The 19,662-nt window shown below is 34.3% G+C and overlaps 1 protein-coding gene across 5 annotated transcripts in view; it reads right to left on the reverse strand.

Annotated features, from left to right (window-relative positions):
• The window catches only part of LOC130442606 (gamma-aminobutyric acid receptor subunit beta), a 103,009-nt gene that overhangs the window by 12,339 nt on the left and 71,008 nt on the right, over nucleotides 1-19,662 (reverse strand). For all 5 annotated transcript variants that reach the window (XM_056776880.1, XM_056776878.1, XM_056776879.1 and 2 more), the window contains exons 5-8: nucleotides 17,605-17,687; nucleotides 6,936-7,073; nucleotides 4,286-4,389; nucleotides 2,111-2,291 (exon numbers count right to left, since the gene is read on the reverse strand). In XM_056776880.1, the coding sequence (XP_056632858.1) occupies nucleotides 2,111-2,291; nucleotides 4,286-4,389; nucleotides 6,936-7,073; nucleotides 17,605-17,687 (506 nt within the window). The remainder of the gene's footprint in view (nucleotides 1-2,110; nucleotides 2,292-4,285; nucleotides 4,390-6,935; nucleotides 7,074-17,604; nucleotides 17,688-19,662) is intronic.

Below are 19,662 nucleotides of genomic sequence, written 5' to 3' on the forward strand. Positions count from 1 at the left end.
CGTTGTCTGATCTCAGATTAATGGATAACTTTGGTAGACCATCTGTTTGGTTATACCGATTATTAACGAGTGTCTTTCTTCGATCATTACGATCGTTGTTAAGCGTTCTTTGTTTATTGTTAAAAAAAAAATGTAGTGACGCTACTGGACTTAATAAAAGGCCGTTAAAAGGCATCTATATTGTATTTTCACTACGCTTTTTCTTTATATATTCCTTTGTTTGTGTTACTTTTTGAACGATTCCTTGGTCTCATATCAAATTTTGAATTATAGTTCTATGGAAAATTAAGCAGATGTGCCTTGCATTTCGTTTCTGTATTCACCGTCCCGTTTTTGCTTTTTGTCTTAATGAGAAGAACGAAGTTTGCCTTCTATTGTATTCCACTACATAAAAAAATGCAATTTTCCCATTTGAACAGTTAATATGAATATGGACTTCTTCGGAGCGTAACCTGCGAAGAAGGTTACTTTGTTTTACACGATAGTCCAGTCATTTTAGGTAGATTTAGAAAAGAATTTCGGAAAATCGATATACTCAGCTATAAACTCGTTTAAACTTGTTCATTTGACATGCTCTAAAACTCCTCTCAAAACTCACAAATAATTCAATGTGAGTAACTTTGAAAATCAGGGGTCAAAACACATTTTTTGCAAATAACTCGTTTCCTATGGGTTTTACGCAATTTGTATTTATGATCAATATTGTAAAGCATTAAATTCTGTACAACTTTTGTTTTAAAATTTTTTTCATACGGTAAATCGTTTCTGAGATAGAGCTTTAGGATGTCAAATGAATCACTTTATAGCTGGGTATCTCGATTTTCCTATCTCAAATGACTGGACTATGAGTATTTGAGCCAGATGAACAAATCGCTTCCGCGTTTTCTTTCACGAAAAGGTTTATACAGTTGATTATTTACATTATTGAATCGATCTTTTACTAGGATAATGTCAACGATTTTTACCAATTTTCAGCTCCAAAAAATGCTACAAAGAAAAAAACTCTATCAAATGAGAAAGTTATCGCAGAAACTGAAACATATTTTGACGGATACACATCCGTACACCATCTAATGACTCCGTTCATTACTAAATATAATGGAAACTATAATATGACGTAAACATTGTGTTAAATATTAGTTGTAGCTAGACACAGATAGTTCTACTAGGTTGTGGAACATCGTAAAAGTATACAGGGTGTGGCGCGAAAAGTTTTAACTTAACTGTATCCGCTAGTATTTTTGATCAAAATTTTTCGCTCTACTCCTTGTATATAAGGCAGGAGCTTTCAGTAGAGCAGCTAGTTAACTATGACCGAGTGTTAGTTACTAAATATTCTGACACCATAGCTTACGTCTAAAGCAACTGTCTTGCCTCATAAAACTTTTTATCGATCGATGTTACATATGCTGAATAATTATGGTAGATACAAAAATTTCCAAGCAGTAACCGAAAAAAAAAAAAAAATGTTATGATAATCACAGTCCCGCTAATTACTCTTCCTAGTGAATAAATCTTGTTAATTTTCCGGCTGGTGCACCGACCCAACGACCTGAAAAAAGCCAACAAAAAGAAGTAACACGAATACAAAATGGCTCTGGTTTACGATGTTATCCTGCTAATAGCACACGAGAATTGATGAAGGAATATTCACGTTCTTATGCTATTAATTAAAAAATTTTATACCACAACCACCGTTTATAACAGCGATTCCAGAATTTTCAGCTTCCAGATTATCTAAAATGTCAAAGTACAAATTCTGTTAGTTTGCTTTCCAGTCGTTTAGCTTATGGTTTCTATGATTTTTAGACACTCTGCATCTCTTTATTTTGTTTGTTATGTCCATGTCCTCGGCCCTTCTGATTATAAAAAGCACAGATTTTAAAAATAGTTTTAATGGTGACCAAAATTTATGATAAAAAATTAAAACAATCATCGAAATCAACTCAACTAACAATAAAGTTTTAGCGTTAAACAAAAGCAGTTAGTTTTATAAAATATATCGATATTTTATGTAGCGTTCTCGGTTATACGAGAAGTGATGCAATTTAACTTTGCCGAATTACACAAAATATACGACTAACAAGAAAGTTTTCTAATCAAAACTCACCTAATAGACTCGCAAAGACCATCACGAAGCAGGTCCCCAGGTAAACGTCGATCGATTTGACGTAGGAGATTTTCGGTAGTGCAGCATTTGTTGACGACATGAGTGTTGTCATGGTTAACACGGTAGTAACACCCAGAGCCACTCTGGCTGGCGTCGCGTTACGATTAAGCCAAAAGCTTACCTAAACGTAAGAATTTAAAATATATCATTAAATCCGCTAATTATACGAGGTCTGGCTATTAAATAACGAGACTACGCGACTAGAGGGCGCCCTACACGGCCCTACACGAGCACTGAAGATGACTAGCTCCCTAGTCGCTCTGTGACTGTTTCAACTTCGGAAACAGTGACCAAAATCAATCAAATTGTGCGTGCAAATCGTCGGATGAGCATTCGGATGATTGCCGAGGCTGTAAACGCCGATAAACAAACGGTTAGAAAAATTTTACATGACAAAAGTTTGTGCGAAGTTGGTGTCAAAAAATCTGAGTCATGACTAAAAGCTGTTGGGTCAAAGGATCTGCTCAGATTTCCTTCAAAGGTTAGAAAAAGATTTGCTTTAAAAGGGACCCGATTTGAGTCGATGGAAACAGTAAAGTAAAAAACGGCAGAGCTCCTAAAGATCCTCACCAAAGAAGACTTCCAGCACTGCTTCGATTAATGGAAAAAACGTATGGAAAGGTGGGTGGCAAGGACAGAATGTAGAATAATTTTTATAATAAAACCCTTTTTCGTAGCCAAACCTCAAACAAGATAAAATTATTCATTAGTTCTACATTCAAAAGAACGTCAGTTTCACGATTTTACTGGATTCTTCCATTTTCTCTTATATATACAAAACGACTCAAAGGCTTCGAGTGGCTCTACTATTTTTCTCCATTTATTTTTGTTCATGGCTACTTCACTCCAATTTTCTATTCCTATTCTTTCTAGATCTTCTCTACATACTTCCAGTGGCGTAGCGTACTTTGGAGGGGCCCTGTTTCAAAATTAATTGGGGGGGGGGGGCCCAAATGAAGGGTAAAATTTTCTCACAAAAGGATTGAAAATGCTTTTTCCGGCAAATTGATTTATTAAATTATCTATAGCTGAAGACGATTTCAGTTTTTCTAAAATTTCTGCCTCTATAAACAATAGTTACAAGTCTGATAGCCGTTCCTACCCAATCGAAGTCATTAGGTAATTTTTTATCAGTTTTAATTTTGAAAAACTTCTTTCAGCCGTTGCGGTCGTAACCGGAAATGTCAAGAATAGAAAGCACGCTGCTATAACCACCAGCAATAATTCCATGAGTTCCTTAATAGAATGAATTTTTTGAATTTCAGATTTTAAGCATGTTTTCAGAGCAATTAATTGTTCATAAAAAGTAACTGCATTTAGTCGACAGTTTTCCGGAAGTATTTTTCATCACTTCGTTTGAAGAAGATAGGAGTTTCTCGGGTTGTAATACTTTAGGGGTCTCTGTAGCCTGGGGACACCGTATCATTGAGCTACGTCCCTGCATACTTCTAGAGGACGCCCTCTTCTCCTTTTCGCTCAGCTAGCTCCTTGTATTCTGGCTATATGCCCCATCCAACGGAATCCTCTTGCTCCTCCATTTGTTTTGCACCTGGTTACTACCTTTCTACCTCATATGTTTATTTTGTCTAAAAATGAATAACTTGGAGGTTATGAAATATCTTTTGATCTCAATTGTCCTTCTAAGGATCCAACTTTTTGTTCACTAGTCTTAACTAGCATTAGGTATTCGAGCTCCTGGACTTAATTAAATCTTTACTTTTTTATGGGTTGAAGTTATTCAAATCACTTCCAGTTTCCATATATTTGGTCCTCTTTCCATTTATGTGTAGTCCATATCCTTTTGATTCGTTTTCAAAGATTAGAAACCTTTTTTCTACATCCTTCTTTGTTCTATTTATAAGTGGGACATCATCTGCGTAGGCAAGTGAGTTTCGTTGTTGTAAATCTTGAGTTCGAGGGCCATTACTTCTCAGGTTGATTTCTAGTAAAAGATTGAAGGACATTATTGATAGGTATCGTTGCTTTAAACCACTTTATGTTTCAAACTATTCCGATATTGGTGTTATTCAGTATCATTTTCATCAGATTTAATATTAATTTTCTCTTCTAACGCATCTTATTTAATTATTAACAAACTTGTAAAATGGTACTCACCCAAGAAATGATGACGATAAGGCCGGACGGGATGTATATTTGGATAAGATAGTAACCCATTGATCGTACGAATTGAATTTCACAAGCCAATCTAGAGTAGTTTCCTAAATGAAATGATTGTGTTCAACATTAACAAACTAAATTTGTGAACAATTAAAAACATGAATACTATATTATTCTAGCAAATTTTTTATTTCGATTTTAACGGTTCGGTTTGCAGAAATTTTTTGTTTCACCTCAACATACTGTTAAATACACTGGTAAGCACAGTTTTTATCACACTAGCTTTCTGATTATTTTTATTCATGGTAGTGTACCTTCATTAACAATATACGAGGGTTGTTTTTTACCAACCTCCGAGAGGTTATAAATCAAAGACAAGTTGATATAAAACAATAATTTTATTACCAAAATATTGGTACATTTTTCGACATATTCACCTTGAAACTTTTGGACATTTGCGTCCTTGGCCCTCTTCATCAAGCACATCATTACGGCCATCTTTAAACTGTCGACACAATTTACGCACAACACCATCACTCATGAAGTTTTTCCCATACACACGACTCATTCTCCGATGAATTTCTGCAGCACTACGCTCCTCAACCTGTAGAAAATGTATCACCCTTGACAACTGACACTTGGCGGGAGCATCAGTAATGTTTACGTGGCTGTATCACAACGCCGACTGACGCATGAATGTCAAAAATGGCGAAGTGTATAGAACGAAAGCTTCGCAATCGCCTACAGTGCATGCCCGCGTAGCGTCTGCACGGAGCGATCGGAGGTTAAGAAAAAAAACGACGCTCGTACAATAATTTTGTTTCAATCACGTCCAGTTTTTTCGTGACATCTACATATTCATTTACGATCTCATACAACATGCCACAAAAGTGTTCTAATAACTTGGGGGAATTATCTTCAACATCGCAGCGTCGAGTTTTGATATCATGAATTGCTATTTATCATAGATCATAGCTGATTGTCCAAATACACTTTCCAGTATCCAAATTTGTATTCGATTAACAGACCCATCCTACATAGTGCCGAACTGTCTGTACCAAGTCGATCAGAAAGTTTGGATTCTACTCCGAGAGCACGATAAGGTATCTGAAGATAGTGTCCAAAGATCCGAAACGTCAACTTCAAAAGAACTGTATAAAGAAGGCAGTGGATTTATATATTTTAAAGAAAAATTTCCAAAAATTGGAGAAGGAATATTTTTATGTCCACAAAAGGAATAAAACCGGAATAAGGAGGAAAAACTCGTCTGGAAATGTTCTGAAATACTAAATAAAACATTTTTTAACGCTGACCGATTAATAAGACCATTTATAAACAATTTCACATGGTTTGATTGGTCGATAGAAACTCCACACATTAGGTGCTGAAATGGCGGAACCGCATTTCCTTAATGGAGAAGCGCTATCAAAGGATAAGGATTGCAGGAATGCTAGAAGACGCAAAAAAGACCTTCCAGCAGCAAAATACCTGTTTTTCTGTCACAAGGAAACCTGACGTCTCATTTATTTTTCATTCACATATTATTTTTTGGTCTTGGTTAATACATTTCAAATTTTTGTGACAAAAAGGTTTGTTAACTAGTGTTTTCTGATTGGACTCGCATGTACATTTGAAGATTTGCTACTAAAACACATTATTGTAAGAAGTTGACAATTTGAAATTGTACCACACTGTGAAAGTATCCTGTTTTTAGTAGAATGAAGTGACCAAATGATCTTTTGTTATGAAAAGAAAAAAATTAAGTGAACTGCGCGGAAAATTAGAAAATTCAAGAATAGCAACCATCATTAATTCTAAATGATGTTTGATGTTTAATTGACATACTGCGTGTTGTGAATATCGACAAAGAGGATGTAAAAAAACTGATTATGAAGCATCTTTTTAAGACAAACGCTTCAGTCGGAGCTTTTTATATTTATTATTTCTTATAAAAAGAATGTAAGAAAACTGAATTTCTTACTGCACAACATCTAGCATCTAACCTAACATTTTTTCAAATGAAATATTTGGTGCAAGTAAAGTTATTGAAAAAAGTTTATACCAACTTCAAGATTCAAATATATCAAGTTCCTTATTACCAACACCTAAAGGCCGAACAAAAAGAGGAAAAAACCCCGTCACGCTCTAACGTCATACGTCAAAATCACGTGACAATCGCAAACGGATGTGAAAGTTGTAAAGATAAGTTTGGAACACTCTGTAAATATTTTTTTCTTTATCGTCTATTTTGGTTGTTCAAAGATTAACTAAGAGACAGAAAGTAGTTTATAATAAATTAGAAATCTAAAGACGACTGTTCCTTTGTGAATTATTTGGATTTTGCAATATCTTAGTTCCTGTCAAAATTGGAATTTTGACAGGCGTAAGCATAATGTGGTGTTCAATAAAAAAAAACATAAAATACAGATCGCGATGATAAGAAATTGTTTTAAAATAATAATAATATTGATTTTAGGTATTTAAATGTTTTGGTTATCAAGATACTACATTTTCCATAATTTTCTTGTAAATATTTACATTTGTAAGACCTTTTTTTTATTGATAAACCGATACAAGTTGAAAATATATGAAAAAATATTCTTAAACTATCTACAGGAAAATGTTACCAGGTCCCAAAATGAGGTACCTGTGGTAAGGCTGATCTCCATAGCTCTCTGCCTGTGTCCAAGGACCTTAAACTGGGGCAGCGACACTTCGTTGGAAACCCCCACCGAGTTAGGACCTTCGTTCCACTTATACCGGATGTCTCTCATGGTGTAACCGACTGCAATCACAAGCCAGGGTGCCAAACTCAAAATCAAGCACAACCAACAAAGGATTTCATAAAATTATTCCATTATTTTTGAATTTGGTCACTATAGATTTGATTATGTACAATTTTATATTAGAAATAAATAAAAAAAATGAACAAATTCGGCTTTTTAATTTCATTTTATCCATTATAGGATACGTAGTGTTGAATTTCGTAACCATATGCACAATAATTTTATAAGAAAAGTCCTTTGTTGGAAACGACTATTTTTGTGCCAAATTGCGTAGTATATAAGCAGGGAAAACACCACACAGCAGTCGATTATTCATTTCCTTTTCGAATAAATTATATAAATAAAATATCACGACGAATAGAAAATATACAGCAACCGTTGGAGGTCGTTTCGAAAAATTTTGTTTTTGAACTCAAACGAACAATAAAAATTTTTTGATTCACCTGCATTATTCGGAAAAGTGTTTTTAAATTAAATTAGAACAATGGTTGATATGGAATTTTACTTTACTAGACTACGACCCGAAGTGAAGACAGCTTACGAGGATGATTCCATAAATTCCAAAAAATTTAGGAAAGGATTTATCTATTTAATAAGTTGCTTGGTGTGAATAAAATACAAAATTGTCTATATCTATAGAAATATGCCTGTTTTTGTACTTACTTTTTTCACGCGAACGTTAATATATCATTCAGAAATTTACCTGTACTAAGGCTAATAATGGTTTGCCTCTGTCTGTGGCCCAGCACCCGGAACTGCGGCAGCTCCACCTCGTTGCTAATTCCAACACTTTTTAATCCCGAGTTCCATTTATATCGGATGTCTCTCATTGTATAACCGACTACCGCGGCCACCAAAACAGATAAAGTAAGTCATTCGACGCAATTCCTACGACATCGCCTATACAAAACAGTCTATAGAAAACAATACGATCTACTAATAAATTCAGTCATTCCGATATTTTCTTTAGACTGTCGATATTGACGAATCGAACATTTGATTGTACTTCAATGCGTTAATAAGAATTATTATGCAGGGAAGGTCACGGAACACGAGGAAAAGGTTTGTTTTAGCAGACGATTCTAGCACCTGTTGAATTTTCATTAGTTTTTTTTCAAAATTTGATTTATTCTGTTTACATTTCGATCTTAAGAATTTAGACAAAAGAGAATAGTAGTTCGGAGAGTTTAATTTTGTGATGACAATATCCCCAACAACTTCTCTCGTTTATAGGGTTGGAGAAGAAAATTTAAAACCAATATTACAAGTGACCCAGTTCCTCAAATGTGATTAAACCATTCAAGAAGTTTTCTGTGCTACTAAAATCCCAAGATGTTTTAAAGACTTCCCTGCATTTGAAACGCATATATTACAATGTAAATCAATATTTCTTTCCAGTATTGAACCAGATATTACAAACAAAAACATTATTACTTTCAATATTGATTGCATTGTTAGATTGAAGCATTTAGTACGTGAAACTTAAAGAAATACTTATAATGATAATGATTGATTCGAAGTTTGAGTTCAAAATGGGTGAACCACATCAATATTTAGTCACAAAATAAACGAAATTCATTTAAAATTGAACCACTAGATCCTTCACCATTTATATTTGTCATTAGAATGGTTTCTTAACTCAAAACCAAACTAATTATGTGTCAATTTTTATTTCTATATTTATTGAATATGATGCGTGCTATATCATACTTCGAGAACCATGAATTTCTGTCCAAAAATTTGTTCAGATAGAAAATTTACCCAGAAGCTAATAAACCTAGACCAAATGCATAGTTTGTCGAATAAAGATACCCCATTCGAAGCGGGAATTAATGACCACCAACCATGGACTAGGAAAAGTCTTCCGAGAGCTCGAAACGTATCTCTCTGGTACACAGGAGGTGCTAAGCTGGCGCAAGGAGTTGGACTGGACCAAAACGCAATGCACTTTATACATCGAGCAACAACACTCATCATTTTTCATGTAGAGTTGCTATCGAGAACCATGAATTTCTGTCCAAAAATTTGTTCAGATAGAAAATTTACCCAGAAGCTAATAAACCTAGACCAAATGCATAGTTTGTCGAATAAAGATACCCCATTCGAAGCGGGAATTAATGACCACCAACCATGGACTAGGAAAAGTCTTCCGAGAGCTCGAAACGTATCTCTCTGGTACACAGGAGGTGCCAAGCTGGCGCAAGGAGTTGGACTGGACCAAAACGCAATGCACTTTATACATCGAGCAACAACACTCATCATTTTTCATGTAGAGTTGCTATCGAGAACCATGAATTTCTGTCCAAAAATTTGTTCAGATAGAAAATTTACCCAGAAGCTAATAAACCTAGACCAAATGCATAGTTTGTCGAATAAAGATACCCCATTCGAAGCGGGAATTAATGACCACCAACCATGGACTAGGAAAAGTCTTCCGAGAGCTCGAAACGTATCTCTCTGGTACACAGGAGGTGCCAAGCTGGCGCAAGGAGTTGGACTGGACCAAAACGCAATGCACTTTATACATCGAGCAACAACACTCATCATTTTTCATGTAGAGTTGCTATCGAGAACCATGAATTTCTGTCCAAAAATTTGTTCAGATAGAAAATTTACCCAGAAGCTAATAAACCTAGACCAAATGCATAGTTTGTCGAATAAAGATACCCCATTCGAAGCGGGAATTAATGACCACCAACCATGGACTAGGAAAAGTCTTCCGAGAGCTCGAAACGTATCTCTCTGGTACACAGGAGGTGCCAAGCTGGCGCAAGGAGTTGGACTGGACCAAAACGCAATGCACTTTATACATCGAGCAACAACACTCATCATTTTTCATGTAGAGTTGCTATCGAGAACCATGAATTTCTGTCCAAAAATTTGTTCAGATAGAAAATTTACCCAGAAGCTAATAAACCTAGACCAAATGCATAGTTTGTCGAATAAAGATACCCCATTCGAAGCGGGAATTAATGACCACCAACCATGGACTAGGAAAAGTCTTCCGAGAGCTCGAAACGTATCTCTCTGGTACACAGGAGGTGCTAAGCTGGCGCAAGGAGTTGGACTGGACCAAAACGCAATGCACTTTATACATCGAGCAACAACACTCATCATTTTTCATGTAGAGTTGCTAGCAGTAAACAAATGTGCTCAGGAGTGTTTGAGAAAGAGAGATAGAAATGATTTCTTGTCAAAAAAATGTAAAAATTTGTAGACGGAAACGTGTAAAAACTAAAATGGAATTAAAACCTCCCTAGAAATCATATCTACATTTTCTCAGATAGTCAAGCAGCCTTAAAGGTCCTGAAAGCTATTGAGTACAGGTCCAAACTAGTATAGGAATATAAACAAACTGTAAAAATACTAGTTCACGAATACCACGTAGCTCTAATGTGGCTTCCAGGCCACCAGGGTATACAAGGAAATGATGAAGCAGACAGGGTTGCCAAAAAAGGGGCGACGACTCCATATCTTGGACCAAAGCCATACTATCGCCTCAAGAAATGAACGAATGGCTAAAGAATCAGATTGACTTCTATTGGAGAAATATTCCGGGCCTAAGACAACCTAAAAGATTGCTATAAAGTTTGAAGAACAACCACAAACTAGTGGTAGGTCACTGCTTTGTCAAATATCACTTTAAATGGTCGTAGCAGTGGCAGACAACTGTAGATTCTGTCTTACACAAAATATCTTCTAGGTATAGATGCAGAGTAGCTGTAAAGCCAAAATGACTCTCCAAAACAATCTATAATACATCTAGAAGCTAATGTATATTTAACGCCTTTTGACTGTGGTAGGTGGTAGACAAGGAATTCTTTGAGTAGTTGATTTTGTAAAGAAAAACACGCCGAAAAAGTTTTGTACGAAAATTGATGTACTCGCTGATTTTTGGAAGGAGAACAAACTATAGAAAAGAAGATCTGTGGTTGATTTTTCATAGGGAAATCCAAAATAACGCGAGAAGAAGCGAAGTACTAGCCATTGTTAAATATATTTTAGCGTTCATTAATTTTATTGCTGATTAAAAGCTCGTTTGTACATTTAGTTTGATGCAGACTTCTGAGTTCCAAATACCTTTAAATGAAAGGAAAATTTTGAACACAAATGCTTTTTTTGATACGTTTTTTTTTTAATAAAAGTAATTTTTGTAACTAAATATTCATGTTAGTAGTACATTTTGAACTGACATCGAAACAAAATAACAAAAATAAGCCAACGAAAAAGCAAAGCATGTGAAAAGCATTACCATGTCTGCATCTGGTCTAGTTAATAGTGACCCTAGTTTTTTATGGATAACGAAACATTTAATGGGCTATGGAAAATGAAATGATTAAGATTAAGATTTTTAAAAAACAATCTAAATATTTCCTGAAATTTTCATAAATATACCTGAGCTAATATAAGTTTTTGGTCTCAAATAATCTTTTATAACCATAAATAATAGAAACAAGGTTTGGACAGGCCAAAAACTTTATATATTAAAGATTACATAACCTTATGATAATAGGAAAACAAATTTCATGTTATTGACACGGTTCGAGATGATAAGGATCACCCTGGATTGAGTCGAAACACATTTTGGAAACGTTTAAAAGAAATAAATTTTCGCTGGGAAAAGCATTGCGAGAAAGTCTATTTAACAAATTTCAAATTACATTAGGACTTTAAAAGAATAGGGAAACCAAAGCAGAAATATATTTTATCTAGATAAAACATGAATCAACGACGGAAATACAACAAAAAAATTTTAGCCAGGTGTCGAAGACAAAGTTTTTCAAATAATTTATCTACTGGTTTAAATGCACAATAATAGTACACATTGGCGGTATAAACAGTTATGTTAGAGGTGTTTTATTGAATTTTGAATCTGCTCGTACCCGTGACTACCATGAGGTTACAAATACTGATGATAGATCTTCCTCAGAACTATATAATACTAATGGATAATGCAGTTTATCACTCGAAAAATTGCCCATAACCAAATGGTTGCTAAAAAATTGGCTAAATTCAAAGAAATCCCAGTTCTGTTTGGAAATAACTGTTTCCTTAGTATTCCGCTCACAAAAGAAATTAAAGAAACAAATAAAATTTTAGATAATTGTGGAAAGAATAAATATCATTTCGAACTAAATCCTTTTTCCTTTTGAATTGGTTTGGACAGAGATAAGGAAGAAGTTTAAAGGAAAAATAATCCTTTTAGAATGAGTCGAATTAAACAGTTGTTTTTTGTGGAAAAATAGAAAATTCAACAAAAATTCCGCTGTTTAGAACTGCAGATGAATTGGGCGAATTTATATATAATATTTATTTTTTTTTCTAATTTCTTGTGCTTATGGGTTATTTGGTTGAAATTGAATAATCAAACATCGATTAAATTTCACATTTTAGACAAATAACTTAATGTTTCGCTTATTCCTTGGAGTATTTACAAAATAATAATTAATACATGATGAACTAAATATTTGTAGATATTTAAAAAAAATTATTAAAAAAAAGTATTAAAATTAATGTATTCACCTTAGAATATCAACGAAACCAGTTAGATTGAAATAAATAAACTAATTAATCTATTTTTGGTATATTTGGCAGAGGCTATTTTATAAATTATCTATTAATGTATCTAAATATTTTTGATTTTAGACCTCTCTGTTTTAAAATTAGTTTTCTTAATAATTTTTTAAAACAAAAACAAAATTTGACGTTTCGACTTTTTTTAAAGCCTATCAAAATATAATATAAAAGTCAAAACGTTCAAAAGTCAAAAAATTATTAAAAAAAACTAATTATAAAATAGGAGAAACCTAAAATCAAGAACATTTAGATGCAATAATATATCAAAAGGTCTGTCTAAGAAATAAGAAATTAAACAAATTTAAATCTATTATACAAATATATTTATTCAGAAGAAAAAGGAAAAAACGCGAGCCGCAAATTCATTATCATACACGATGTAAAATAGAAAAAAAGAAGTTAAATCAAACGAAAATTGTTCTAAAATATCAACGATTGTCATTTTTTTGTTATACACCGAGAGTGCTCTAGTTCTTTCTTCTTTTTTATACAATTATGAGGTTAATAAAATGACAATGTAAAATTCAACAACAATTTTTAGGTTAAGAGTATGATTACTGTATTTTCAAAATTAATATTGATTCATTCATTATTGTAATTAATTTTATGTGCATTCATCATTATTACCAAGTTATATTTCATTACAATACTAATTTATTCATGTCGAACTTCAAGAACAACAATTCGTTAAATCAGTTCTGTACCGAGTATTAATTTAGTATCCGAATTTTTGGAATAAATCATCTAAATTCATGTGCTTGGTCCATTATACAATAAATCTGAGTTTAATGCCGTTGTCTGAGAGCTGAATATTCAATGTATTTTCTGTTAAAGAGAACATATATTAAGCCGTAGAATAATATTGATAACCTATGGGATTTGGAAATCATCCAAAAACAAATTATAACCCAGGTACGATGTCTAACTGCAAAACAGCGGTAGTTTTTAAGGTATTACACTTATAACAAAAAAGAAAATATATAAATCTGCATAAATATTTCGAAAAACGTATCACAAAGTTGAACTAATTGATATAGAAAGTGATACTGGAAAAATATTTAGATTGTATCAATATTAATATGGCACAAGCTTTTCAAAACCGCTCTGACATTAAAGTAGACCAGATTTGGACAAAAGTGTCAAAAAAAATCGAGAAAACCATGCCCTTGGTTGGCATTCAACCAAGACAAAAAATTTCTATAAAAAAATGAAGTTCAACTTGTCCGAGTGTACAATCGAGTGAGGCGGTTTCCGGGTGGATCCGGTTGCTCCAAGTTCCGGGTGCATCAGCCATTTTGTAAAACGGTGAGCTTGTGCTGCGCCGTACTGATGCGCCAAAGCTCACAAAACGCTCTGTATAACAAGTTTATTCGGTCCTTCCGCGAGTGCTGTATTAGAGAAGGATGCCGAAGGATGTTACAAAAATCGAATTAAAAAATCCTGGATTTTTTTCGAAATAAATCTTAGAATCATAAAAACTTTTTTTTGCTTTTAAATAAGGGGGAAGTTTTATCTCGATCCAGGATTTTTCTGTTCGATCACTAAGGACAAAACTGAAACTAAAGAAAAAGTATTAGCAGCTGCTGTATTCCGTATGAATCAAAAACATGTTTCTAAAACATAATCGAAGGAGTCTGTGTGTGTTTGCTCTGCCAAAATCAAGAGCTATCTGTGATAAGTGCCACAGGCTGGAAGATATTTTGCTAAAAATTATTTCAGATCAATGAGAACTCAGCGGGGTTAGTTTCTAGGAACAAATTATTTAATCTAATCATTTTTATGAAATTTTGAAATGAAATTATTGAAATCACATGTTTAATTGTATCTTTCTTCTATTTGTAATGATGCTCTAAAATTCAATTCAATCATCATTATGTTGAGTTTAGTATTTGCTCTTTGGAGTCTGATATTTTGTAAGATTTCCAATCGATAAGAGATTTTCTAAGGACTATATTTTGAGGTGATAATCCAAAAACAAACTGTAAATTATCATTACTGCACGACTGACCAACAAACTTGTCCTGCATCAGTCTAGAGACCATCTCCAGGTGATAAAATCATCAATAGAAAAAAATGTACGATACAACAAGCCGATAGTATTAATATTCGTCAGCTATAAGAAGGCATTTGACTCTATAAATTATCATGAAATGTTAAAATAAGGCTTAACTTTAACTATAAACAGTCCAAGACCCAATTTATGACAAATTTGGTTCCCAGTCGTAATAAAATGAACAGAAGGATATGACTTGGGCTGTATTTGGCAAGCTGAGATATGTTTTCAGACATTGGTCAAACGAAAGGTGTTTGACCAATGCATCCTCTCAGTATTGACTTATATCTCGAAAATCCTAGCTTTGACACAAAACACTAATTGAAATAAGAATAAATCCACGAGCCACAAGATCCGAAACGATGAACTGCGTAGAAAAAAAGTTACAGATCCAAAATTGAAAGAGTCACACATTTAAAATGGAACTGGACTGGCCATGTTGCAAGATTGGCGTCCCAGAAATGGAGAGTACAGACCAGGGGACGACCACCGACGCCGTAGACGGACGATTTGGATTTCTCACCTGGAACTAAGACGGCCAAGACCGAGCAAAATGGTCTAAGTTGTATCCAACAGTGGAAGAAACAAGCTGTTAAATGATGATGATAGAAAGGGGGTGGCCTGCCCCACAGCAATGACTACGTGGATAATTATAGCTTGGGGCACAGTCAACAAGTCATTATAATGGATGTCCGCGCTCAACTCTCCTCAGACTCAACCAATTCACTCATATTATACCTCAGATGAAAGGGCTTCGTTTACTGAATGCTCTTAGATCAAAACGAACAACTTACCACTATTCGAAGTCGAAATATGGAAGAAGAAACCTCTAAAATAAACGAGAAAACAGTCATGTTTGAGAATAACTGGAGTTGATTGATCCTGGATGACAAATCTAGACATCGTGCAGTCAAAATAAAAATCGACTGAATAGTACAGCCTGCTATTAGATTTTCATGAATATTTGAATATATCATTTCATTTCAATGTTAATGTTTTACTTAAGAAACTTCATATATGTTTGTATCAACAAACTTTTATGTTTTAGCTTTTTTATAAACTTTCACGTTCATAAATAATTAAATAGAGTGGATTATTTGTTTGAAATAACTTTCGTCGAATATTTCCAGCCTAATAAACCACTATAGAAGAAAATATGTATTTAAATATTTCTATTTATAACAATGATCGCATAATACGTATTATGATATAACTATGTTTTATTTTTACATGAAATTAGCTACAGGAATTTATATCGCTTTCAACTCTAATGTTCATCACTTCAGCTGGTTGAATTTTTCCAATTAACGGACTAACCTATCTAACGTATCAATGAATCAACCAGAGACCCGGATCTAGATGATTTGGTAACCTCTTAGACCTGTTTCTAACATCAGAATCTGATCTATACTAAGTGACCGTACATGCCCCACTCAGATCATCAGATCAGAAGCTAATTACAGCAGCAGCGTGCGACCTGGAAGTCCAAACTCAGGATCCACCTGGAACCACGTAGCTTGGCTTTATAGATCGGTCAAATGATTTCCTTGGAATTGTGTTTGCTTCAGCTTCAATGACTCTTCAGTGTGTGTAAATGAGATTTCAGAAGTAATCTTAGCAAGAATAGAAAGCTATATTCCTTACTCCTTCAAAGACGACAACAATCCATGATTTGATGAAAACTGCACTAGAGCAGTCAGACTATAGATGCTTGCAGATCTCGGGTCTGTAATGAAAATAGTCAGCCGAGTCTTTTGTAAGTCAAAAATTTCACTGTTGACTGAAGAAGATGGGTCGATCGTAGTTACCGGAAAAATTGAACTGTTGATTAGCGGGGAAAACTACCTCCCAGCCTGTCTAGAGTTGATATATCTATAAGAGAATTTTGACACCAAGATGTGGCCACACTTCTCAAAAACTTGAATGTTAGTAAAGCGACTGGCCCAGGCGGAATAACACCAATAGTATTGAGGAATTGCGCAGCTGAACTAACAAGTCTCTATTATATAAAAGAGGTTTTTTCCTCGAAGATTGCAAAGCTGCTCGGGTTTAACCCATACCCAAAAAAAGACCGTTCCCGATAACTACCGTCCGATTGCTTTAGCCTCAGCCATTTCCAAGGTCATGGAGAAAGTCGTTAACCAGCAATGGTTTTGACAGGGTTTGTGGTCCTCTTTTATCGACTGATTTAGTAGCTTTCTCATAGAATGATCCATCCAGGTCGCTGTCGATGGACACACTGAGGAAAGGTTTGAGGTCAACGCTGGTGTTCCCCTTCTGTACATCAACGATCTACTCAACGCTGTTGTTTAGCTCTACGGTCCCAAAAACTGAGAAACTTGGCTTAACCAATTTTTTGACTCAGAGGAATGTTTACGATTCTGAACTCGACATAAATTTGACACTTATGGTCATTGTTTTTTATTTTGTTTTTCCATATTTTTCAAGTCCAAGTTTTTGATATTGGAGCAATTTTCTATTGAAAAATAATACCATAATCCTTTATCTGTTTTAGGGTAAAAACTTTTTCAGTGTCTATTTCTTTCAGACTCCATGTTTTAAATCTTTTCCAAGATCATCTAACTCATTTTAGGATACCTTAAAAATCCGCATCATTTTGGCATTCAACAAACAACAATCGATTTAATTATTTTTCAGAAAGTTTGAATAGAAATATTTGAAAATAAATTGAATTATAAATATAATTGATCTATAGTGGTTTTGAGTGTCCTAAGAGACAAAGATTTCGGTGCTTCGTGGGCAATTAAGAAGTAAAGCACAAAACACAGGTATCTGTTGATAACAATAATCATCATTTTAATCACAATCACAAAATATACACAACTTTACATTATTATATTGAGCTTTGTTCGTATGTGAGAAAAAGAGATAAAACTTACAACTTTCAATTTCTATGTGACAGAGCTGCCGATCCATAGGAAAATATTGTAAATTCATAGGACATGATGCTGTGATTGTGAGTCTGAAAATAAATAATTAAATCTCAAATACAGTCGTTTACTTTCCAGTAAATACGCCCTCAAATTATTGCGGAATGCGGGAAAAAATTATATCGATTTGATTTCAATTGGCAAGTGATTGTGCATTTTTTTCGCATTGTAAAATATTGAGCCCGTAACTAATTCTGAACGTTGAGTAGGTAGGTCCCTGCAACGAGCCCTGCTATTTAGTCGGAGTAAATATCTAACAACTTTCTTTTGTAGTTTGAAGATTCGGAAGACACTAAGGGTATAATAGATTGTGAAGGAGGTGGATAAGTTCAGTTCTTTGTTAAATCATCTCAGCGCAAAGCAGGAGGAACTTAATTTTTTAGATGAGGCGGCAATATGTAACTCCCATTTCAAGGAATTGTCCACGACAAGCACTTTTACAGATTCAACGATGACAATGGTGGTGTTATTTAATAAAAAAGGTTGCATTTTATTTTTATACGATAAAACTTTGGTTTTTGGAACATTGAGACAAAAAAGATCAGAAAGTGCCGTTAGATTAGGGTTGCTCCAATAGAAACTAGTCTCGTTTGCAAATAGACATATTTTACCACTGATGTCTAGATAGGGATTATTGTTGATAAACAGAAGAAACAAAATAGGGCTTAGTACTAAGCCTTGGGGCACTCCTCATTCTATTGGCTTGCAAGAAGACATCGTTGTATCAACCCTTACAAGCTGAGTTCTGTAGGTAAGGCACGACTTAAACCATGCGAGAAGTGCTCCCCTGAAGCCGTAGTACTGCAATTTGTTTATTAGAATATTATGATTAACACAATCGAAAGCCTTAGAAAAATACAAAAAGTTGTTGCAGTGGAGTGATGGTTGTTTAGGCTAGAGTACACAATATTAAGAAGGAAGATGTCACACAGTTCATTACATGGTTCATTTTTATTCTTAGAATGAGTTTTCGATCTCTTTGGCAAAGAGCAAAATAGCCAAAGTATCGGATGTTGTGAACGAAGACATTGCAGATTGTATAGAAGATGATAATGACAATATTACAGATCCTGATAATTGACCTAATAATGAGGATGGGACCAGGAAAGTTTTCTGACCGCAAAAAAGTGGAAATTAATGATAGAAGCATGAAAATTGATATGTTGGGCAGTGATGCCAAAAGAAAGTTTTAGAGATCGGGAGAAATTCGTTAGAAATTCGCTATAGGGGGGACAGAGGGTCGATTTTTGAGGTTTAATTACAAAACAAAAATTGTGGCTCCTTAAATGCTAAACAAAATGTAGTAAAAGGCTCAATAATGAATAGGCCCATTGTTCCAGGTCTCTAGTCACCATATCTACTATTTGTAATGCTTCAAAATTCCTCACATTTTGTACAGACAAGAAAATATTCGGAAAACGTATAAGAAACATGAAAAATCTTCGAAACTAGGCAACTTGCGGTACCTCTTGTTTCCTCCACCACCTCATATATACGTTAAAATGTCATATTTGACCTCTACTACTCGAATATCGTATTGAAAATTCGATCCTGAAAAATGTATTCGGTCTATTGAAGAAAAACCGCAATTTTGACGTATTTTTCACAAAAATCGGATAATGGGGAAATTTTCAATTTGAAATTTGGGGCACTTCTCGAGGTCGCAACTTAAAAGTAATGACATATTCATGTCAAGAAGGGTGAAAATATGTAAAATCGACCCTAAAAACGTCAAAATTGCTCCTCAAAAATAGACCCCCTGCCTCTCCTTTGGCGAATTTCGAGGGACTCTCGATCTCTAAAATTTTCTTTTGGCATCACAGCCCAACATATCAATTTTGATGCTTCTTTAATTAATTGCCACTTTTTCTTTAAAATCCACTGTTTGCCACTGAACTAATATGACTTTGACTGACTCAAAAAATGCGGTAGTGCCAAATAATGAATCTGATCTTGGTGCTTTCTCAATTGTATCCACATCGCAAATTATGCATAAACAAGGAAATT

This window comes from Diorhabda sublineata, chromosome 4, assembly GCF_026230105.1.
Source record: "Diorhabda sublineata isolate icDioSubl1.1 chromosome 4, icDioSubl1.1, whole genome shotgun sequence".
Classification (NCBI taxonomy): Eukaryota; Metazoa; Arthropoda; class Insecta; order Coleoptera; family Chrysomelidae; genus Diorhabda; species Diorhabda sublineata.